General features: G+C 46.8%; 2 protein-coding genes across 17 annotated transcripts in view; one reads left to right on the top strand and one right to left on the bottom strand.

The window, feature by feature from the left end:
• The window catches only part of LOC102925557 (nuclear RNA export factor 2), a 29,966-nt gene extending 7,123 nt beyond the window's left edge, over positions 1-22,843 (bottom strand). Inside the window, exons 1-21 of one of the 14 annotated variants that reach the window (XR_013048272.1) lie at positions 20,879-21,038; positions 17,942-18,024; positions 8,210-8,312; positions 7,789-7,942; positions 7,223-7,306; positions 7,010-7,114; positions 6,812-6,892; positions 6,641-6,710; positions 6,394-6,482; positions 6,168-6,275; positions 5,887-5,996; positions 4,311-4,347; positions 3,862-3,921; positions 3,353-3,408; positions 3,094-3,201; positions 2,934-2,992; positions 2,703-2,818; positions 2,570-2,612; positions 2,212-2,394; positions 1,957-2,029; positions 1,314-1,493 (exon numbers count right to left, since the gene is read on the bottom strand). Coding sequence is in view for 12 of the 14 variants with exons in the window: in XM_076562775.1 (XP_076418890.1) it covers positions 1,314-1,493; positions 1,957-2,029; positions 2,570-2,612; positions 2,703-2,818; positions 2,934-2,992; positions 3,094-3,201; positions 3,353-3,408; positions 3,862-3,921; positions 4,311-4,347; positions 5,887-5,996; positions 6,168-6,275; positions 6,394-6,482; positions 6,641-6,710; positions 6,812-6,892; positions 7,010-7,114; positions 7,223-7,306; positions 7,789-7,942; positions 8,210-8,304 (1,628 nt within the window). In the remaining 2 variants the exon portion in view is untranslated. Of the gene's footprint in view, positions 1-1,313; positions 1,494-1,956; positions 2,030-2,211; positions 2,395-2,569; positions 2,613-2,702; positions 2,819-2,933; positions 2,993-3,093; positions 3,202-3,352; positions 3,409-3,861; positions 3,922-4,310; positions 4,348-5,886; positions 5,997-6,167; positions 6,276-6,393; positions 6,483-6,640; positions 6,711-6,811; positions 6,893-7,009; positions 7,115-7,222; positions 7,307-7,788; positions 7,943-8,209; positions 8,313-17,941; positions 18,025-19,455; positions 19,522-19,568; positions 19,758-20,127; positions 20,462-20,511; positions 20,569-20,878; positions 21,101-22,740 lie in introns of those variants that run through there. The other 13 variants (XR_013048273.1, XM_076562775.1, XM_076562776.1 and 10 more) reach the window with 13 other exon arrangements.
• Positions 11,060-13,599, top strand: LOC143270821 (uncharacterized). Of its 3 annotated transcripts, XR_013048044.1 has the most exons (4): positions 11,071-11,270; positions 12,107-12,546; positions 12,837-12,974; positions 13,032-13,599. XR_013048044.1 is itself a non-coding variant. In XM_076561956.1 (3 exons), exons 1-3 carry the CDS (start codon positions 11,089-11,091, stop codon positions 13,069-13,071), a joined length of 360 nt encoding a protein of 119 aa, XP_076418071.1. In that variant the 5' UTR covers positions 11,060-11,088; the 3' UTR covers positions 13,072-13,595. The 3 variants fall into 3 exon arrangements, 1 of the variants encoding a protein (XP_076418071.1); XM_076561956.1 differs by lacking the exon at positions 12,107-12,546 and having other exon boundaries at positions 11,060-11,270; positions 13,032-13,595; XR_013048043.1 differs by having other exon boundaries at positions 11,075-11,270; positions 12,107-12,974; positions 13,032-13,584.
• Positions 22,844-24,002: the final 1,159 nt, after the last annotated feature.

Genomic DNA, 24,002 nt, shown 5'->3' with positions numbered 1-24,002 from the left:
GGTGGTGCTGTCACTGGGCTGAAAGGGGCCCCTGACAGTAGGATCAAGATCATCCCTGGTGCATGAGCTGGCTTTTTGGAACCCACTACCTATGGTGCAACATCTCGTACAGCCTTGATGCATGGGGAGGGGCTTGGACCTGCCTCAACTGTATTGTATGTTCCAGGCTCTGCTGGCTCTCCATGGGAGGCCTTACCTTCTTGTAGGAGGGGGTGGAGGGTGGGTTGGGGGGAAGGCTGGAGGGGCGGGAGGAGGGAGGAGGGGATCTGTGGTGATATTTACAATGAATAAAAATTTTTCTTAAAAAAAAGAAAGAAAGCAGGCTGAGCAAGCCATGGGAGGGGTTTTCAAATTTCAGTTCTGGATCCCCCCCCCCCCCCAAGTAAGAGGTAGTTCTGTGGGCGGCATATATGACATGGTGTGGTGGTTTGAACGAAAATGGCTCCCATAGGCTCATATATTTGTATGTTTTGAAAAAAGGTTAGGAGGTTTGGCCTTTGTGGAGGAAGTGTGTCACCGGGGGTGAGCTTCAAAAGCCTTTCTCTTTAACCTGTGGATCAGGATATAAAGCTCTCAGCTAAGCACCATGCCTGTCTGCTTCCCGCCATGCCATGACGATCATGGACTAACCTTCTAAAGCTGTAAGCAAGCCCCCAGTTAAATGTTTTCTTTTATAAGAGTCGCCTTGGTCCTGATGGCAATAGAACAGTGACAAGTCACAGAGGCTCTTTAGTCCCTGTCTTATATCATGCTTCTTTTCATCATTTTGTTACAGTAAAGGCAGACATGACGGCTTTTCACCTGATACCCAGAGCTCTTGTCCTGGTCACTTTCTGTATAAATATTGTTCAATTTGTATAATGTGAGTAGCTATTGCTGGGAAAACTTTGTTCATATATTATATTCACCTGCCCCCCACTACAGTTTTTTGGTATTTGTTCCTCTTTATTCTTCTATAAATGGAACTGTTCACTCAATTTAACTTTGAGATACTAAATGTTAATACACAGAAGTGCAAATCATTATTGTATATATTAATCTTATATCCTAAAAACTTGGTGAATTTGTTTTTTCACTTCTAGTAGTTTCTTAGTGGATTCTTTATGATTTTTCACATACAAGATATACCACAAGAATATTATAGTGTTTTAAAATCCTTTAAAAATATCAGTATAGATTAGGACACACTTTTCCTGAGCCCACTTTGGAGAGGGGAAGTAAATATCCTAATTGTTTTTTTCAAATTGCCTGCAAAGTACCGTTATTCACTTGTTCTCCTACCCCACCCATTTCTTTGCACACCCAGTACTCACTTCTGAGACCAATTAAGTTTCATCTTAGACTGCATGGAGAAAGATTTCACCATTTCTTGCTGCTCTTCAGAGAGGGGAGACTTGGAAGAAGTGCTGGCTGTCGGCAATGAGATAAAGGCATTCTGGATTTCTTTGGGGCTGGCATTCCTCACAATCAGCTCATCATTCATGATGCATATTCTGGAGGAAAAACAGACACTCAGACAAGTAAAGAAATGGACATGCCAACATTACCAATGCCAATTCTATGATAACTGCCAGTCACTAACCAGACTGTTTCCACATTCTATCTATGCCTGGTTCCCAACATCCTTGCCTGCTTCTCTCTATCCACCCCATATGAAGTTCACCTTTTAAAGACTAGCTTGACTAGATTTGTGAATTTAACCCATACAACAAAGGAAGACCTTGAACCAGAGACAAGCCCGATGACTTGGCCAATGATATTGCATGTAAATATCCTATCATGAAAGAACATAGTATTCTGACCCCAAAGTCTATACCCTCAGCCAGCAAGCAAAACTGTTGGATCTCCTTTTTGGCTTTCTAAATATGGAGGATACCCTGAGAACTGCACCATCACATTGTCACACTGCTGGCTTTGGGCAGGGACAGGAATTTCCAGAAGCAACACAGCACTGACCTTGAATTGCTGTAGTGGGTAGCAATGAAGATCCTCGTGAAGGCACGAACACAGCCTTGACATTTTCCTTCCACTTCAAGGACAAGAAGCAACAATGCTTTCTTAGAATAGCGCCTTATTTACGTACTCACACAGCATTCCCAAGTCGGGCTCTTATGCTGAAGAGTTGTTGGCTTGGCGGGAGTCAGGAGGGTATGGCAGGAATGGGGAGGGCAACAACAGTAACAATTCACTCCCATTTGATGTGCCCCTTACCACATTACGGACCCTGTGAAAAATCACTTCCAGTGTTTGATGGGTCTTTTTAACATCTGTTACAGAGATGAGTTTAATCATGTTTGACAAATAGAGAACTGGAGATGTTAAGAAACTGGTCCAAAGCTGCTGAGTATGGAACTGGAATGAGACTCAACAAACTCCATAGCCTGTGTCCCTTACCTGTGAACCGTGGGGCAGAAAGGCATGGACCCAAGTCAGATTAGGATGGTTTGAAGGCAGGAGAACAGGAGGGAAGGAAGGGTGTAGAATGAGAGAATCTGGAAGACTTCTCAGGGGTGCCTATCTAGGGGAGGAAGCAGAGGGGACATAGAGAGGAATTTCTATAGATACTCACCTTCCTTGAACAGCCCATTGACAGAAAAACAGAGCATCATATCCTGAAAGGGAAGATGGTATAAGCTATGAGCTCCGGATCTTACACACCTCCAGATTTCTAGGTATAACCTACAGAAGAACCAGGTACTCACTGTGTGGCAACACACATCCACCCAGAAAGAGTCCAAGTCATGCTGAGTTTTGGGCAACAAACTGAGAGAGTCCACAATGTCACGTTTTGTGTGCTTCAGCAACCGCATTCGCATGTCTACAGAGGAGAGAAGAAGCAAAGATCAAGGGCATGATACAACCTGGCCCACCGACCACTCCTAAAATTTTGTCTTTACTCCCTTACTCTGCCCAATCTTCTCCATCACACTTACATGAGTCTTGCAGCTTCTTTATATCTCTGTTATGTTTGAAATACTCTTCCAGGTTGCTCCTAGGAGAAAAGAGGAAGAGAACTCCATGTTCTATCCAATATAGGTGTTTTCTAGGGAGAGGCATGCTGCTCCAGAACAGAATTTAAGCTGTGATACTCACAGGTTTGGGTCGCTGAAGTTGAAAGGAACAGCCAGGGAGAAACAGGCCTCATCATGATAAGCATCAATGAGCTGAAGTCGATCTCCATTGTCATAAAACAAGTAGTATCTAGTAAGGGGAAGGAGCATAAACTAAGGGGACAGCTGATTTCTGTGCTCTGAACCCTAAGTGAGACCTAAAACTCTTATGGGCAAATGTGATAAGGTAGTCCAACATTGCTCAGCTTTCCCACCTTTCTTGTAGTCCAAGGGGTACTTACTCCTTCAGAAATTGTAGAACTAGGTTTTTTATGAGTTCAGATTCTGTACATGTTTCCTGAAACAGAAAGTCATTTCAGACTATAAATCTAATAATGTCTCAGCCAGGCAGTGGTGGCACATGCCTTTAATTCCAGCACTCGGGACACAGAGCCAGGTGGATCTCTTCGAAATTGAGGCCAGCCTGGTCTCCAGAGTGAGTTCCAGGACAGGTTCCAAAGCTGCACAGAGAAACCCTGTCTTGAAAAACCAAAAAACTGCCGGGCGGTGGTGGCGCACTCCTTTAATCCCAGCACTCGGGAGGCAGAGGCAGGCGGATCTCTGTGAGTTCGAGGCCAGCCTGGGCTACCAAGTGAGTTCCAGGAAAAGGTGCAAAGCTACACAGAGAAACCCTGTCTCGAAAAAACCAAAGAAAAGAAAAGAAAAAGAAAAACCAAAAAACTACAATTAAAAAAAAAATCTAGTAACTTCTCTTTTGCAACACCGCAAATCTTCCTTGGTCCTTTCTCACCTTGCTTAATTGGGGGACTTCTATGTCCATTCCTGTTGATATTAATAGCTCCTTACCATCCTGAGGAAAGGAAGAGGAGGTTAGTAGTGCATGGGGTAAACGGCACTGAATGTCCAAGAAGATCCAGAGACCTAAAGGGGAAAAAAAGGGCCAGGGCCAGGGGTTTAATTGCCCCTGGAAATTCCAGGGGTGATATAATGAGCCTCTGTTTGATGGAGTTGTGTAAATCTCTATTATATGGAACCTCTGTGTGTCTGTGTTGCTTATGGATACTTTTTCAGGGAAAATATTGATGTTTTTCAGGAATCCATATAATCTAAAATGGATGTTGGTCTGCTGCAAACATGTAATCTACATGATTGAACTAGGTTTTTTAAAACAAGTTTTAGGGCAGGTGTAGAGATAATTTATGAGAGGAAGCCAAAACAATGTTGAAGGTAGAAACTTACCAGGCGTAACAACTTGGGAAATAGGTCCCGTATGGCACTGTCCAAAAAGCAAAAGCCAAAAGAAGTGATTATTAGTTAAAGTTTAGCTAGCTTTTCTTCCTTTTGGGGATCCTGCTTCTCCTCCCTCTTCTTTCCCCGAGTAGCTCACACACACACACTGCACTGGCAGCTTCTCCAGAGCCAGAAGAAGGCACATTGGAGGCCCAGGGTCTGTGGCTTTTTCCTGGCTTGTATTCTTTTGCTCAGAGTACCCATAGAAGAATTTGCAGGGAGCAAGGCACTGGGTAAAAGCCCAGGGCTCTGCCACTTTGTTAGGTATCCAGCGTTCTCCAGGACGCTGGGCACGGAGTGAGGGAGGCAGGCTCAAGATTCAAGAAACAGGAAAGTGGGGAGGTGGCAACAGAAATGAAGTTAAAGTAAGGTGTGGGCACTGTCAGGGAGACATAAGAGAGTAGAGACAAAATAGAAGCAGAAGACATCTAAAGCAAATGGGAGATGATCTGTCTGGCCTGGTGCTAGAGGCCAGGGGTTATGGGTGGGTAGGCAGGCAGGCAGGCAGGCAGGTAGGTTAGTTTATAGGTAAGTAGGGAAGGGAGAAGGGAGGGAGAGAGGCCTCCAGGAGGTCTGTCTTTCTGTCTCTTCAACCTCTTTAGCTCTCTAGTGGCAGTCCACTTCTGGATCCTTGATCTAGGGAGTTCATGTTTCCCTAGGAGGTTAGGGCTCCCAACAATGGGACAGAGACAGTAATGTCCATGTCAGCATTACCCAGGATCTCAGCCCTCAGCTTAGAGAAGGACAGCCTTCAGGGCAAGCTGGGACAAATAAGGGATAGTTCAGGAACAAGAACAGAAGGCTTCTCTCAGGACAGGAGAGGGAGGATGGTACATTTGGGATGTCGCATAGGAGGTTTCTGGAGGAATCTGGTGTTCTGAGAAATGAAAAATAGCCCAGACTAGGTGAGAGGGGGATGGGTAGGTAAGAAGGAAGCGGTTTCTGAGATCATAGCTGAGCATACAGACAAGGCAGAACCTGTTTTCCTTCCAGAGGATCGGAGGTACCTACTCTTGCAAAAGTACGTATCAGGAGGAGCTCAAGCTACAACGAGTAGCTACAGGTTAGGGTGCTTGTGATGGCTAGTTTAGATGGTGGGCTTGACCGAAAGTAGAATCACCTGAGCAGGGAGTCTCTGAGGAACTGTCTAGATTAGGTTGGCCTGTAACATGCCTTGGAGGGAGTTTCTTAACTGGGATGAGGTGTGAAGACCCACCCAGAACACAGGTGGCACCATTTCATTGGCTAGGCTTCGGACTGAATGAAAAGAAAGTGTGAGCTGAGCAGTAGTATGCATTCATTAATTCATTGCTCTCTTTTCTTGACTGTGGATGTGATATGATCAGTTGCTTCAAGTTCCTACCACCTTAACTCGGAAGTAATGAGGAACTATAACCTGCAACTGTAAGCCAGATAAGCCGTTTCTCCCTTACGTTGCTTTGGACAGTGTATTTCATCACAGCAACAAGAAACAAAACCATGGCACTGGCAATGAAGGGGGAAAGACTTAGCAGGTGTTATGTACCTTACATAGTCAGATTGATCCATGAAGTGGTTGCAGAAGGGGTTTCCCTCTACCCACAGCTCTTCCAGATTCAGCTCTTTCACCTTCTCCAACTCCCAAACTGATTTCAACTGATAAAGATGAGAAGGAATTGGTAGGCTGTCCTAAGCAAAGAGAACTTGGGGCCCAGTAACTGCAGCTTCCACCCTCCCTCATAAGTGTCTCTACCTGCTTCTTACCATAACCCTGGTGTGCACTACCACCCACGCTCAACCTAACCCACATTTGGCTCCCCTTCTCACTTTATTTTTGGAGAGGTTCAGAATCTTAACTTGGGGGGCCTTCTCTATCACATCAGACAGCCCATCCAGCTGGTACAATTTGTTGTTGCACAAGTTCAAGGCCAACAGCTTTCAGGGAGGAAGAATTAAGAGATACAGTTACTATTCTAGTGCCTTGGTAACAAACGTTCCCTTCATCCCATCCCTTCTATCCCTCTACTTAAATTCACGGGGTCTATGGCCTCACTTCAGGGATATTGCTTTGAATGATCTGCAGTGTGGCAACCATGCAGCTTCTTCGATTCAGCATCATGTCAATGTCACTGTTCATCAAGTCTTCAGAAAGTGGAACAAAAGGAATTAGAAGGCTGCCTGTCCACTTGGGCCAGCATTGGTACAGATAAACACCCTTCCCAAGTTACCATCCCTACGTTTTCTTCTTAGGAAGATCTATCTACTCTCACACGACCCAGAATTTCCTTAGTCAGCCATACCTTGGTCAAAGCGGAACTTCTGGAGGTCCAGAGCTTTCTGAGAGGCATCATATCGTTTCATCACAGTCACCTGCAGAGACAGAGGTAGAGAAAGTGGCTCTAAGGCTCTGGGGTTCATAGTGTCAGGCATGCCAGGGAGTAAGAGGGAAACATGCCTTAAGTCTGCATTACCTTTAGCTGGTCCATTTGTTCTGATGTGAACTTATTCCGCACAGAATAGGGTACCACAGAAGGACTGACAAAGATAGGTATCTGTGGGAAGGAGAAGCAGATAAGTACTAGGACCTCTGATTCCAAAGATGATGCTCAGCTCCTGGCCAGTCACCACCCCTTTCAGGACTAGGGACAGAGAATGCTGTTAGTACACACCTTTTGGTTTGTCTCATCACAAATCTTGTGGCTGATATCCTTCAATGCATAGGCAGCTGTAGGATCCTGGACAAAAAACCGGGCCCGGTGTTTGTCATAGTGGAACTATGGGCAACAAAAGGAAAAAAAGAAGACATGTTAGAAGACAGCAGCTAGCTCCTGGCCTCCTTCCTTCCCTCCCTTGTGTCTATCTGGCTTCATCAGCCTTCTTACATCAACAGGGATGAAGGGCACATTGCAGAGGTCCTGCATTGAATTTATTAGCCATGTCTTCTCATACTTTCTTCCATTTGGAATCTATATTTACAAATTAAAATGGGAGAGAAGAGAGACAGCATGGAATCATGATAGAGAACAGACTTAACTACCAAGTGTTCTTTCTTGACCTAGCCTTAAAGAACTTTGAAGGGGATCTCTGACATGGTTCTTTGTTTTCTGTGCTAAACACAGACCTCCATAATCAATGATTCTCAACCTGTCATGACCCTTTGGCTGTTGAACAACCCTTTCACAGGAGTCACACGCCAGATATTTACATTATGGTTCATAACAGTAGCAAAATTACAGCAATGAAAATAATTTTATGGTTGGGGTCACCACAACATGAGGAGTTGTATTAAAGGGTCCTAGCATTAGGAAGGTTGAGAACCACTGCCCTAGATCCTTCATCTCTTCATGCAATAGCATTTCTCCAGGTAATTGATTTATTGCAGTCGATATGATCATCTTTTTAGGATCCAGAATATTCTGTCTAATGCAGACCTTATTAAGATACTCACTGTGACCTTGAACCATCTCTCCAGGGTTCCATTTTCAGCATCCAGACCTATATCACTCTCCTCTGGTTTATCATCATCCCACACAGTTAGGAAGATTTGGTCTTCCTCACTGTATTTTCTTCTTCTCCATTTGGGTCCCATTGAATAAGGAACACTAGGAAAGAGAGAGAAGCAAAGAGGCTACAAATGCTAACAAGTTATTTTATGAATCAACCCCTCACTGACACCATGTGTACAGTTAGAGCTGCTAAACCAGTATTCAATCTCTATTACTCTTCAGTTTTTCACTGAAAGAAGACCACAGAGAGTGAAAGAGCTGCAAAGTCCCAGGGGCTACTTGGCCACTTCGGAGCCCTCTTGGACATCCCTTATTGCCATGTTTTCATTATTCTCTTGGAGTTTTGAAGATAGAAGCACATACCCATAATGCTCAAAATGATGGTTCTTTCTGTCAAATGTATGTCTGTTATAACCTGAATTTTTCTTTCTTCCTCTAAAAACATGGTTATCATCCATGTTGTCTTCTGAAATTGGAAACAATACAAGTTTGAAGACACATCACCATATTTAATATAATATGAATAATTTATTATCACTAACCAGATAAGTATTTTTCCCTCTGATTATAAAAAAAGCTATATTATTTTCCACAATTCACCCACCTCCCTCCAATGCCAGGTTCCTCGTTAAGTAAAAATTCAGGAACTAAGGCTAATTATCCATTTACTCTTTTTCTTTTAAAAATAATTTTTATCTGGAAAGGCCAGAGTATTTTGAGTTGAGACCACCCAAGAGTGTAGTTTGTTCTAGTCTTAGGGAAAAAAGACATTTTGGTGGGTGGAGGAAGTTGGCAGCTGAGTATTATCTTACAGTGATAACTCCCACAGACACAACGAGGTGAACAAGTGTTAAGGCACAAAACTATTAGAACAGATATTTAAGATAATTAAGTGAGACACCATAGTGCCTGTTTTGGTTTAACAACACAAAAAGATGCACTGAAGAAGAAAAGAGCTATCTGCAACTGTTCTCCCCCATGTCCAAGAAGCCCAACATGAAAAATAAGCCTTCTGAATGGTGAAAGATAGAGAATTATGTCCTGGTCTTAGAAATGCAATGCAATATCAAGCTAACTAACTTAGAATCTATTGTTGGTCAATGTCTGTTAATAATCTTTACCCAGAAGCCAAGACTTTGAAAGACCCCCGCTCCATTATGAGGACATGGGGCTTTGGGCCAATGAAATGCTCCCCCCCCCAATAACTTAGCCTAAGAAACGCCATTCTGAAGGAATCAGAAAAACAGGAGTTCACAGCCATAGCCAGCCACCCGGCCTTGACAGAGATAGCTATGGCCAGCCATTCAGCCTTGAGAGAGATAACTGTGGTCGGCGGCCTTGGGAGAAAGACAGTTGAGTCGAATCAGGATATTTTATGGCTGGCCCCCTGGCCTTGAGGAATAAGCAGCTGGCCTGGGCAAGGCCAAATCAGCCACACACATACGACCCCAAGTTCACCCTGGCCTTCTTTAAAACAACCAATAGGGACCCTGTAACTATGCTTCTTGCTTCTGTAACCGCGCCTCTGCCCCTGGGATCCCATAAAAAGTCCCCCTTGCCCTAAGAAAGCGCGCAGGTCCTCCAAGAGACTTCGCCCCAGGTACCTGGTCTAAATAAACCCTCTTGCTTTTGCATCTGATCTGTGGTTTCGGTGTGTTTCCCGGGTCTGGGGTCTCTCCCTGAGGAAGATCTCCCCTGGGGGTCTTTCATTTGGTGGCCCGTACGGGGATTGAGACCCCTCTCTGGGACCACCGACCCACCATCAGGAGGTAAGCCGGCCGGCCTTGGTTTATGTCATCCCTGTCCAGTCTGAGTGTTGTCTGTTTGTCTGAATGTTGAATGTTGTTTGTTTGTCTCCGCGCCTGCGCCTGATAATCTGTCTGTTTCAGTGGATCTGAAAGAGGGGGCCGACGGGCCTGGACTTCGCCACTGGAACCCTGGAAGACGTTCCAGGGGAATCTGGAACCCTGGAAGACGTTCCACGGGAATCTGTAGTGCCCTCTGAGGCACGATCTGAAGACCCCTCTGGGGGCACGGTTTAAAGACCCCTCTGGGGGCACGGTTTTTCTGGTTTTGCTTTCGGTTTGGAACCGAAGCCGCGCAGTGAGTGTTAGTCTTATTTATATTGGTCTGTCGTTTTTTGTTTTCTGTTTAACCGTTCTCCTCCTAGAAACAGCCATAGGACAGACTGTCACCACCCCCTTGAGCCTCACGCTTAAACACTGGTCAGACGTAAAGACACGAGCCAACAGCGAAGGAGTCATAATTAAAAAAAAAAATAGATCACTCTTTACGAGGCCGATTGGGTTAAAATGGATATAGGATGGCCTCGTCAGGGAACCTTTAACCTCAGTCTTATTTCACAGGTGGAGGGAAAAGTTTTTGCTTCCAGTCCCCATGGCCACCCGGACCAGGTCCCATACATTGCCATGTGGAGACTCCTGACAACAGAACCTCCCCCATGGGTTAAGCCGTTTCTCTTCCCCTCAGCCCCCCGGCAGCAGCAGCGCTCGCCGAATCCCGGGGCCGAGGAAGCCAGATCGGCGGATCCCTCCCGCTCCCTGTTCCTCCCGACCCCTCCACCAGCGTGTCGTTTCCTCTCCCCAAGTTCTGCCGCTCTGGAGGAGCCGCCGGGGAGCCGGAGGATGGCGGCGATGGCGGCGGCCGCCCGGGAGGAGGCGGTGCGGAGGCCGCGGAGCGCGGCAGTGAACGGTAGCGGCCCGTCGCGGCGGCCCGGCAGCGACCGTGTCCGCACGGCCACCTGAGCACCAGCCACGAGCTGCGTCCAGCCCGCCTCGATTGCTTGCTCGCTCGCTCGCGGCCCGGGGCGGCGCGGACATGGGCGCCAAGCAGAGCGGCCCCGCCGCCAACGGCCGCACCCGCGCCTACTCGGGCTTGGACCAGCCCTACGGCGGCGCGCGGCGGCCCCCGGCGCGGCAGGCCGGGACCCGCGCGGCGGGGCGGACGGCGCTCGGGCGACCCGGTTCGCGGCCCCGGTGCCCAGCGGCGGCTGCTGCGGCGGCGGCGGCGGCGGTGACCTCGGTCCCGACAGCGCCCCGCAGCCGCTCACTCGGAGGGGCGGTGGGTAGCGCAGCGGGCGGCCGAGCGGCACAGTCGGCCTTCAGCATCCCTGATGGCGGGGGCGCGCAGGCGGGGCCAGGGATGGGGTCGGCGGAGCGCACTTCCACCTTAACAGCGCGCAGCGCGCCCGGGACAGCTGAAAGGGCCCGGTATAAAAAAAAATGACTCGGGGGTGGCGTCACCCGTGGGCGCCGAGTCACCCCGCCCCGAGTGTTACAGCCCCCCCGACAGCGCCGGAGGGACCGGCGGCTCCTGCAGCGGCCCCCAAACAGCGGAGGATGAGGTTCCTGCTTCCTCCCCAATTGCCGGTCGCCTACGAGGAAGGCGGGACAAACCAGCAAAGGTAGGGAACACCTACGTCTCTATCGCCAGTTGCTCTTAGCGGGTCTCCAAGGGGCTCTAGACCCCCTACCGATTCGGCTCAGGTTACCAGAAAGAGACGCCGGCAGCGCGTTTTTAAAAAAAGACTTAGAGAGACACGGAGGAAAAAAAAAACAAAACAAACAAACAAACAAAAAAGTCCTGGCCACTGTAATGTCTCAGGGACAGGTCAGAGAGGGAGTTAGGACGTTAGGACGGGAGACTTAAAAAGGACACTGCTTGACAAAGACAAAGTGCTTACTGTAAACAGAGAGGACATTGGGCTCGTGACTGCCCAAAGAAGCCTCAAGGGTCTGGGAGACCTAAGCCAAGGGCCACGGACCTCCTCAATCTGGAGGATTAGGGAGGTCAAGGCCAGGAGCCCCCCCCCCCCGAGCCTAAGATAACTCTCAAGATTGGGGGGGCAGCCAGTGACCTTCCTAGTGGACACCGGGGCTCAACATTCAGTCCTGACCCATACCGGAGGCTCTCTCAGTGACCGCACAGCTTTGGTCCAGGGGGCCACAGGTAACAGGAGGTATCGAAGGACCACCGAAAAAAAAGGTTCAGCTGGCATCTGGACAGGACCCAAAGGGACCCCCCTACAAGTCCTAGCCCTTTAAACTGTTCGTGGACGAGAACTCAGGCTTTGCAAAAGAAATGTTGGTACAGAGACTGGGGCCATGGAAGCCCGATAGCTACAGGATGGCCCGGCCCCCTGTCTGCGTGGGGTAGCCGCCGTTGCTGTTTTGCTCAAGGATGCAGGGAAACTAACTTTGAGACAGCCATTAACTGTGCTATCCTCCCATGCGGTGGAAGCTCTGGTCCAGCAGCCCCCAGATCGAATGATGTTCAGACCAGTTGTCTCCCTCAACCCCGCAACCCTGCTGCCTGGTTCACGGATGGGAGCAGCTTCCTCCAAGAAAAAGAACGGAGGGCCGGAGCAGCCGTCACCACCGAATCGGAGATAGTTTGAATCTCACCACTGCCACCTGGAACATCGGCCCAAAAGACAGAGCTGATCGCGCTGATCCAGGCCCTCCGGATGGCGAAAGCCTGGAGGACCAGGAACTAACAAAGAAAATGGGGGCGGAATGGAGCCCCGAGCGACAAGCTTACATCATAGATGGACAGAGGCCTTGCCTACCAAAAAAAAGACCGCTAACGTGGTAACCAAAAAACTCCTAGATGACATCTTTCCCAGGTATAAAATACCCCAGATATTGGGGTCAGACAATGGGCCCGCCTTCGTCTCCCAGGTAAGTCAGGAGGTGGCCAGGCTACTGGGGATCGATTGGAAACTTCATTGTGCATACAGCCCCCAGAGCTCAGGACAGGTAGAACGTACAAATAAAACCATTAAGGAGACTTTAACCAAATTAACGCTTACAACTGGCACTAGAGATTGGGTGCTCCTACTCCCCCTAGCCCTTTACCGAGCCCGGAACACTCCTGGGCCTCATGGCCTAACCCCGTTTAAGATCATGTATGGGGCTCCCCCACCAATTGTAAATTTCCTTTACTCTGATATCTCCTCTTTTGCCACTAGCCCTCCAACTGATGCAAAAGACGGTGTAAAAACCCCTGCCTGCTGGGAGCAACTGAACCGCCCGGTGGTGCCTCACCCATTCAAGATTGGGGACTCTGTCTGGGTCCGACGCCATCAATCCAGGAACCTAGAGCCGAGGTAAAAAAAAAAAAAAAACCATACACCATCCTGTTAACTACTCCCACCGCACTCGAGGTTGACGGGACAGCGGCTTGGGTCCACACGTCGCATGTAAAGGCTGCCAAGGAACCCGACAAAGCTGAGGGCACCGAGACATCTAGTTCAACGCTCTCCAAACCCACTAAAGATAAGACTCACCCGGGGGTCCCCTTGATCCCCCTAATAGTCCTCCTGACATTAGGAGGGACATCACCAGAGAGCCTGTTTCCCTGACGCTGGCCCTGTTACTGGGAAAAATTACCATGAGCGGAATAGCTGCTGGGGTAGATACAGGACTGCAGCCCTTATGGAGACCGGCCAATTCAGACAGCTCCAAGTAGCCATGCTCAACAGAGATGGTTTAAAAAAATAGTTCCAAAGGTCACCATGGTTTACGACCCTTGTCTCCACCATTATGGGCCCCCTAATCATCCTCCTGCTCATTTTATTGTTTGGGTCATACATCCTCAAGAGATTGGTGCAATTCATCAAGGATAAGGTTTCTGTTGCCCAGGCTTTGATCCTAACCAAGCAATATCAGAGGCTCAGACAGTCAGAGATAGAGCTAACACCTTATTCTCCATCCTAAAATGAAAGATTCCATTTAGTACAAAAGAAAATGGGGGAATGAAAGACCCCCACTCCATTATGAGGACATGGGGCTTTGGGCCAATGAAATGCTCCCCGCCCCCAATAACTTAGCCTAAGAAACGCCATTCTGAAGGAATCAGAAAAACAGGAGTTCACAGCCATAGCCAGCCACCCGGCCTTGACAGAGATAGCTATGGCCAGCCATTCAGCCTTGAGAGAGATAACTGTGGTCGGCGGCCTTGGGAGAAAGACAGTTGAGTCGAATCAGGATATTTTATGGCTGGCCCCCTGGCCTTGAGGAATAAGCAGCTGGCCTGGGCAAGGCCAAATCAGCCACACACATACGACCCCAAGTTCACCCTGGCCTTCTTTAAAACAACCAATAGGGACCCTGTAACTATGCTTCTTGCTTCTGTAACCGCGCCTCTGCCCCTGGGATCCCATAAAAAGTCCCCCTTGCCCTAAGAAAGCGCGCAGGTCCTCCAAGAGACTTCGCCCCAGGTACCTGGTCTAAATAAACCCTCTTGCTTTTGCATCTGATCTGTGGTTTCGGTGTGTTTCCCGGGTCTGGGGTCTCTCCCTGAGGAAGATCTCCCCTGGGGGTCTTTCAACTTCTATACTGAGGTATGTGAATAGTATTGTACCATAAAGCAAAAAGACTGCCTCAACTATCTCTTCTTCAACATCCAGTGGCAGAATGGGGAGCAAAAAGTGACCTACTGAAGAATTTGGCATGAAAGCTTGCTTAGGGTTTTATATAAGAGCCAGTCCTAGCATGACAGAACCAACTTCACCCTGTAAAGATGCTAAAACTTTCAAAAGAAGCCACTCCACACTGGTTGTCTTCCATTACAATCTCACCCCAAGGCCTGTAGCAGACTACTTGCAGGAGCCTGACTTCCCCCCACCTCCAGTCCGTGTGGCTTCCACTGAACTTTCAGGAGGATTCAGCATTGCTCCTCCTTTCCATCCTTTTGTGTCAGCCACAGATCTTAACCATCTGGGATCCCCAGTGGCCACACCCGGCAGGGACTCATGTAGGCGAATCATACTATCCTTATTTTCCTCCACTAAGGTCTCTCCAATCTCACCTTCAGCCCAGCAACAGCCTGCTTACAGGTGCCCCTCCACCTACTGCATTCACTGGAGACTCCAACTCTTGGTTTAGACCCAGGATTCCCCCAATGCTTTTATCCCTGGCTCTCCAGATAATTCTTTGCCTTACCATAACCAACTTGCACGATTCCCTCTTCCCACCACACCTCCAGCTCCCTGTGGACTCCACCCTTCGGTGTGAACAGGTAAGGCAAAGAATTATCTGTGTGTCAAATGTTAGTTAGTGTGTGTCAAGTGTCACGAATTAGCTTCGGTGTCAAGTGCCTTTACCCACCGAACTATCTTGCAGGACCTCTAACCAAGCCTGCACATCCTGTGCTCTGTCCTAGCTTGGTGAGTCTGACTGACCGTAGCCTCCCTGTACTTTCCCCAATCCCCAGAACTACCTCAAGTATCAAAACCTAGTCCCAGTCTGGTAAGCCTGCACTTTCCTCAATCTTCAGTTTGGGGTCAGTGGCACATCCTGTGTGCCAGCCCAGCCTGTTGTGTCCATATCAGACACGAAACCAACAAAAGAAGCCACATGTCTAGGTATCACTTCAAAAACACAGATAATAGAAAAGATCAAGACCTTATGTCTAAAGGACTAAATTCATCAGTCCTATAGAAATGTTCTCCAATGACCTAGATGAACCCCAGGATATAGAGCTCAGGACAACACTCCAACTTCACTAAATATTTCAAGGAGCTTAAAGAAGACAGCTAAGTGAACTCAAAGAAAGAAAATGAATTTAAAGAGAATATTAATAATCTCTAAATGGATTAATGACCTCAATGTAAAATTTGAAATGCTGACATTTCTAGAAGAAAATATAGGCAGTATGTGGGACGTATGTATAGGAAAGGACTTTCTGAATAAGACTCCTCCTTTTCCCCAGGAATTAAGGCCAATAACTTACAAGTGGAACCGCATAAGAATAAAAAACTTCCTGTGCATATAAGGAAACAATCAAGTGAAGAGGAAGCCCACAGAGTAGTAGAGAATCTTTACCAGTTACATATCGGACAGAAATTAATATCCAGCATCTATAAAGAACTCAAAAACAAAAAGCCAAGAAAACAAACCACCCAATTACAAAGGACTATATACCTGAACAGAAAGTTCTCAAAAGAAAAAAAAAGCTAAGTCTTTATTTCCCTAGAAATCAGGTAAATTCTAATAAAACAACTTTGAGATTTCATCTTCCCCAAGTCGGAATGGCTAAGATTAAGAAAACAAGTGATAACAAACACTGGCAAGGAGGAGGGGAAAGGAGAACCCCTATTCATTGTTGCTGGCACTGCAAACTGGTGTGGCCACTCTGGAAATCACTGCAGAGAATTTCTAAAAAGCGAACAATGAATCTACCAGGTGAACAGTTATACCACTCCTTAGTATATGCCAAGAAGACTCTACTTCCTAGTCACAGACACTAACTCAGCTGTGCTCATTGTCACTCTAGTCACAATAGCTAGGAAATGGAAACAACCTAAATGTTATTTAACCGATGAATAGCAATGAAAATGTGTTACACAACGGGATACCATTCAGCTGTAAAGAAAAATGAAAATTTCAGGTAAATGGATGGAACTAGAAAGTATTATATTGAAGGAGATAACCCAGACCCAGAAAGACAAATGCCGTGTGTTCTCTCAAATTATGGTTCCTAGTTCCAAAACTTCAGATGTGAGTATATAACCTGAAGCAATCACAAAAACCAGGAAAGTAAAAGGACACCATGGCACAGGGAGCTCTGGAGATGGGTACTGAATAGCAAAGATACAGGTGATATTAAGGAGGAATGTTACAAAATAGAATGTTAATTGGAGAGAGAGGACAGAGGAAACTACAGAAGGAAAGAAAGGGCTAAATAACAGCAAGAATGTATAAAAAAAGACGTAATAATTTTGTATTTACCCGAAACTACATATAAGTATACATGTGTGTCGCGCATGCGCACGCGCAGTTTAAATGGAGTTATGCCTCTTGGGATAATGAGATTCTCCCCAAGAGCCATGGACTAACAAAACCTCCAATACCAGACATGAGAATTCAGTCCTTTTGAATTATTGGTCACAGGCTCAAAACAATACAGACTACTGCTGTTGCCCTTAGCTGTCCCTCAGAAGTTCTTATTGCTGAGGACACCACGTACTCTAGAGGCAGGACTCAATGGATGTGAGATGGTCTAACTTAAAAGCCTTTTCCCTGAGGACTAGCTTTTGCAGTACTGGAAAGGTACTATGCAAGCTGCCATGGGAGGGAAGCAATTAATAATCCTACCCAGATGTGATGCCTATGAACCACAACAAAGACCAGCATGGCAAGATATCCTTAAAGACACAATAGTGGCCCACAATTTGGTCATAAGCAGCAGCTCTCTAATTGAACTTAAGGCCTGCTCAGACAGAGGCCATTACAGAAAGCTACAACTGGTCCAAATGTAGCAGAGTACAACTGGCTGTGGGGTGCCTAGCCCTAGTTGATACATCTAAAACACAATTCCTACATTTTAGACTCAGAGAGCACTTCAGAAGAAGGGACAGAAAGACTGTAAAAGACAGAGGCTCCGTAAGTCTGCTGCATGGTTGTGATTTCTAGATATGACAGGAAAGCTACAGCAGCATCAGTATGGCTGTTTTTAAAAGACCTGAACTATGACACCATCAGTTAACAGGCCAACAAGGATGGGGAAATTTTCATGGGACTATACTCCTAGATGAAGAGCTACAGTCAATTCAAGACTACTGAGAAAGGGAGAATTAGTCCTAGGGAGAAGCCCCCTAAATGGTTATCCAATGCCAAGTGGTCAGTTCTAAAAAGCATACACATACAAGCAACAGTAAACAGATTCAGCAGGTTATATTTATATATTTGTCTCCATATATACAACAATACTAATTGTAAAGGAAACTATCGCTATGAGAGGGAGGAGAAGGACATGGGCAAGGTTGGATAGAGAAGAGGGAGGGGGAAATGATGTAATTATATTTTAATTAAATAAAACAAATTAAAAAACAGGACATAACTAGCAGTTACATACTTTGAACCTATGATAAAGATTTAATTTATCTGCTCACTTTTTTAAATTAATGGATTTTTAGCTAAAAGGACCAAGGAAAATGAAAGAAAATGTTTTTGAAGACCACTATACTATGTGAAAAATACTAAATGCACATAAATTTGAGAAAAATATTCCTTTATCACATTCCATATTAGCAACAATGTATAAATTCCTATAAGATGAAAATCCTTTTACCTGAATGACGGATTTCTCGTATGATAGATCACACTCTTGTTGCTCTATCACAAGAATCAATGTTGTGCTGAACCTTGGAAGGCCTGAGATTAGAGAAAAATAAAAATGGTTTGTTTAAGCTGCATGCTAATAAAATATCACAAACTAGAACGTTTTCTATCTTTAATACAAAATTTATTTTTATTTTATTTTTTAAATAGGCTCCTTCACCTCTGTAACCCTGGCTGTCATGGACTTCACTATATACACCAGCCTGGTCTCAAATTGCCAGCAATACTCCTGGTTCGTGCCTCTCAATCACTGGAATTTACAGGCATGGGCTATCAACCACATCCAACTGTAATACATTTAAGTATCTCAAATCCCCACAACAGTAGCACTATGCTTTAGTTATTTAATACTACTTTAATATGCCCCACTTATAGTTTACTTAATATGCTTAAAAATATACCACTATTCATACATAAGGTTGCAGAGTATTTTCAAGAGGGAGTGAAATAAGTAGTGGTTAGAAACTTGGGAAAAAGGAGAACAAAGACAGAGCTTGGTTGGAGTGTAAGATAGGTGGATTTCCCCAATTCAATGAGATTAGGGCACACCACAGACACTTTGAAAAACAACTGAATTTCAAGTAAATACTCAGAAACAAACTCTACATTTTTACAGGATGGCTATGTTCACATTTCCAATATTTTTCTCTTTCTTCCTCTCTTTTAAATTAATCCAAAAAGAGGCATAAATTAAGATTGGATTTGGAATGGGCCATAAGAACTGACATTTAAGAAGTTGAGCACTTGGGAGGCAGAGGCAGCCACATCCCTGTAAGTTCGAGGCCAGCTGGTCAACAGAACTAGTTCCATGACAGCCAGGGCTACACAGAGAAACCCTGTCTCAAATAAGAAAAAGAAAAAAGAAAAGAAAACGTTGAACAAAGTAAGTCAAACTAAAAAATAGTACATTTTCTCTTAATCAAAATGTAGATTAAAACACATGTATGCATGTATGTATGTAAGTACACACACACACACACACACACACGAATAAAAGCAAGGAAACTATTTGAGAGAAGATGATTAAAAGGAGGAGAAAATGAAAGATAATGGGGGTATGATAATTTCTGCGTGTTTTCTCTCAAAAGCCAAGAAGAAAGGGTCCAGAAGAAGGAAATGAGGTGGGGACATGAGAAAGTAAAGAGGGGAAAGATAAACATTAACAAAAAATGTCCTAAGAGGAACCATTAGTTTTTCATGCTAATTTTTAAAAGATGCACAGACCACAACTCAAAAGGTGATAAGGAAAAGATGAGGCTTCCGAGAGGAAGGCATCGTCCTGGTGCAGCAAGGCCCTGAAAAGACTGCTGAAGTTTGAATTGCAGCTGCCGCCCCTTTGGCTCCCCCCCAGCCCACGACACCGCTTTCCCTGCCAACACTTCGAAGCCCCAACCCCACCCCGCCCCAGACGGACTGAGCCACTTCACCTTCCCACCCCGTCCACCCTAGTGGTTACCCCCTCACCCCTCTCCTGCCCGCACTGCTTCGCCTCTCCTCCCCACTGCTGCTTCGGCTCCCTAGCCCAGCTTTTCCATGGCGCTTCTCCTCCCGCCCGAGACTGCCCCCTGCCGCTTCACCTCCCAACTCCAATTTTCCAGTGGCCACTTCTCAGCACCCTGGGACCCCCACAGCAGCCGCTTCGCCTCTCGCCTGCATCCTCGCCTCCCCACAATGGCTTTCCCTTCGCAGAGTCTCCTCACCGAGGCTCCCCCCCACCTCCCCTGCCATTGAGCCACTTCGCTCCCCTCACCCGCCGCCCTTCGCTTGCCCCCCCCCACTTGCTGCCAGCCACTGCTTCGCCTCCCCACCTGCAAACCGCTGCCCATCCCCCAACCTGCCGCCACCACACCTGCCCCCTGCCCCCCACTTGCCGCCCACTGCCCGCCACCGCTTTGCCTCCCCACCCGCAGCCCGCAGCCCGCAGCCCGCAGCCCGCCCCCCAAACCTGCCGCTCCGATACCTGCCGCCCGCCCCCCAACCTGCCGCCCGCCTCTCACCCCACGCCGCCCGCCGCCCCCCCCCCCAGCCTCCCGCCACCGCTTCGCCTCCCCTCACGCCCCTGCTTCGCCTCCCTGCCCGCTCCCCCCACCCCGCCGCCGCCCGCCACCGCTTCGCCTCCCCACCCGTGGCTCTTACCCCACTCTGGCTCTTACCCCACCCTCATTACTTCGTTTCCCCACTGCGTGCCCTGGTCCTATGCTCCCTCCCTTGAGGTTACCATTTGGCCGGCAGGTGGCCTTTGCTCTCCTGCTTAGCAGCTTTGTCACCTTGAGGTGGCTTTGTCACAATCACAAGTCTGCTTTTCTTCCCCTCAGCTGCTGCTTTTTGGTAGCCTCCTCTCTTGAGGCTTTCCCGACGTTGCCATGCCCCGTGCTTCTCCGCTTCCCTCCTCAGCCTCAGCCCTGAGTGTCACCACCCCAGAACTAGACCTCCAGTGACTCCTGGATAAGATTCTTGGCCACCCCACTCTGAGCACACAGGGTTTCTCTGTCATAAGTGGTAAAGTTGGGTCACACTTAAAAAATTTCCCTTTGCCTCCATGGAAACCCCTGGCCTCAGCATCTCAGCAGGCTCTACCCGAGCAAACCTGTGGAACCATGTAGTCCTCCTTCCAGAAAACCAGCTACCTCACCATCAGAGAGATAGAAAAGTCAGTGGGAAAGCTGAGAAACGAGCTAGTCTGACTTCAGAACCATTCAATTCGAGCGGGAGCCGGAGCGGAACCAGAGCCCGAGAGGGAGCCAGAGCCGGACCTCCGAAGAGTTGTTCATCCCTCCTCAGATCTGCCGAAGCTACTACCGTCAATATAATTAGTGACTGGAGCTTGGCAATTATTCTTAGAGATGGGAATAAGACTGAGAAACCCTCCCCAGCTTTGGTGTCCTACCTGTTTTCCAGATTCTTGTCCGGAGAGGATCACATCACCTCAAGGACGAAACCTGGGTCGCTCAGTCTGGAGTCTCCAGGAAACAGTGCCTCGTGCTCAGGGCGTGCTCTGCGAATGCTGTTTTTACCTCGTGCTCAGGGCGGGCTCTGCTGCGGCGAGTGAACATCACGTGACCACAGCCTTCACTTGATGGGTTGCCGAGGCTCACGTAATCGTAGCGTGCTACGTAACCGAAAAATCCAGCATCAGCCATAGAGTAGGTTTGACGTGTTTGTCAACCCTGTTACAGTTTAGAGCCCCCTGGCTGCAGGATGTGGTGGATCATCAGTACCATAACTCATAAGAAGACTGAATCTAGGTAGTGGTTCTTAAATCCCCGCAATCAGGGGGCAAAGGCAGGTGGGTTTCTGTGAGTTTGAGGCCAGCCTCTTGAACAAAGTAAAACCTTGTCTTAATAATAATAATAATAATAATAATAATAATAATAATAATAATAATAATAATGCAGCTGAACCTGACACCATATTTGTAGGGGGTGTATAAAAACAGCATCTAAAGGACCTTAAACTGGGAAATGTAGAGTGCTTGACATGTGGAAGATCGATATTCCGTACCCACCACTTAGAGAGAGAGAGAGAGAGACAGACAGACAGACAGACAGACGGAAGATCGATATTCTGTACTCATTGTTAGGGTCCGAGAGAACCCCCAAGAAAGACCAATTTATGCAATTTAGCAAGAGTCTTTATTTCCAGCATGATAGGGTGGCAAGTAGTGACCCGAAAGAGAGGTCGCAAGCTCCTTTTAAGCAGAGTTAAGGAAATTCCAGGGAGGAGGGATTAATCTGGTGTTGATTGGTGGAGGAAAGATTAGTCTGGGAGCTGATTGGTGGGAGGCTGTAGTAGTTATGGGCCCACTGGTGGGGGGCGGGGTCTAGTGTCAAGGGGCTTGTTGATGAGAGAGTAGGGGAAGCTATCTGTAGCTAACAGAAGTCTGGAGGGGGGGCATCTGCTGAGCTAGCAGAAGGGGATGGGATACCCTGCTGAGCCAGCAGGAGGCTGGAGAGCAAAAGGTCAGTCTCTGAATTGCAGTCTACATAGGGTGACATCAGCTCCCACTAGGAAGGATGGGGTAAATGAAGATTCTAACACATTTTTTTAGGAAATACGGTATATATATATATTTCCCACACACATATATATATTTCCCATATATATATATATATATATATATATATATATATATATATATATATATATATATATATATATATATATATGGGAAACTTCAATATGAGACACATACTCTGTTCTCATTAATTTTTTTTAAATTTAATTTTGTTTTGTTTTGTAGTTCTGAGGATCTAATACAGAGCCTTGCACATACTAGGTAAGTGGTTTTCCACTACTCTTGGTATTTTTCTAAATACCTCAGCCCTCAAGTCATAGTAACCAACCCACCTCTCTCTTGCCCCTTAGTGGTGGGCAATACCAAATACCAATCTTCCATAGGCCAAGCACTCTACATTCCCAGTATAAGCTCCTGTAGATGTTGTCTACACACACACACACACACACACACACACACACACACACACACTCCAAGGAATATACAATCTAAAAAGTGTAATTCAATGACCATAAAATTAAAGGTCTGGAAATTCATTAAGAAAGAGTCTGACCCTTGAAAAACAGGGAGAACCTGGGGAATTAAAATCTACGCCACAGGAAGGGGCTCATTGGGATAGATTTATTATCCAGAAAAAAAAAACTACACCCCTCCCCAGGTCCCCAGACCTTTGTATCCTAACAAAGATCTCCTACCTGTGCCAAGGTCACAACTCTCCCCCCTAAAAAACATACCTGGGCAAGAGTTCCAGCTCTTACTGTCTGGAAAGCTGAGGGATCACCCTTCCCTCTTTTCTACTCTTGATAAGGTCCTCCACTTTGTTAATCATTCCCAGCCAGAAATTGGCCAGGATTGCTGGTTGTGATTCGATACCTGGCCCCTGTACTACATAAAAATAGGAACTAACCAGACTGTCAAACTCACTGTGACTGGGGGCAGTCCAAATTAACATTAGTCCCTTGATACATAACTTACAAGGGGCTGTAACTTGTCTAGTATCCAAAACCTTTAACCTAGGCACTTCCCTTTATTTGAGGCCTGCTATTCTGCCTTGTGGGTTAACTCATCTCTACAAGAGCAATATTACTGGGCCCTTGAGACTACTTAGTGGGCATGTACTAATGGCTTAACTAAATGTGCCTCTTCTGATGCTTTCCAAACTAAACGTGGTGGTTTAAATAAGAATGGCTCCCATTTGAGAAGGATTAGGAGGTGTGGCCTTGTTGGAAAAAGTGTGTCACTGGGGATGGGCTTTGAGGTTTCAAAAGCCCACACCAGGCCCAGTGTCTCTGTTTATGGATCAGGATGTAGTTCTCAGCTACTGCTCCAGTGCCATGCTCCCCACCATGATGATAATGACCAAATCTGAAACTGTAAGCAAGCCAATTAAATGTTGAGTCATGGTGTCTATTCACAGCAATAGAACACTGACTAAGACACTGAACATTTCTATGTGTCTTAGTAACAGGTATACCCATATAATGGAGAAGAAGGGAAAATACATTTTAATATGGACTCTGGACTACAAAGAAAAAAAGAGCTGTGTGTTGGAATTCCTAGCCACTCCCCCAGTTACATGACCACACATGCACTGTCCAGCAGCCAGGCAAGATGGTTAGTCATTCTAGGGCCTTATGTCCTACTTAATCCATGTACTGTGTGATCACATAATCTATGCGCATGCGTGGCATAGCTATATAAGCCCATATGTGCATGTAGGGGGGACCTATAAAAGAGAGTTCCACCTATTCCTACTCTCTCTTCCTGCACGGTCATTCCATAGGCCTATGCACACGCTTTCTGTTCCTTTCCCTTAATAAACTCTTATAGTGGGTTTTGTTGTGCCTTGTGGCTTCTCAAACAGTAAACTGTACCGCTTAATAAATGTCATTTTGTGACTTCTCTCGCATGGTAAACAGTGCCACTTAATTGGTGCTGAGATGAAGCAGGCCCTTCCAGCACCCTGCGCTGGGGTCCTGTATCAAGGTTTGCTCTA

This window comes from Peromyscus maniculatus, chromosome X (genome assembly GCF_049852395.1).
Source record: "Peromyscus maniculatus bairdii isolate BWxNUB_F1_BW_parent chromosome X, HU_Pman_BW_mat_3.1, whole genome shotgun sequence".
Lineage (NCBI taxonomy): Eukaryota > Metazoa > Chordata > Mammalia > Rodentia > Cricetidae > Peromyscus > Peromyscus maniculatus.
The sequence above is the reverse complement of the archived record's forward strand: the minus strand, read 5'-3'. Positions and strand labels throughout refer to the sequence as shown.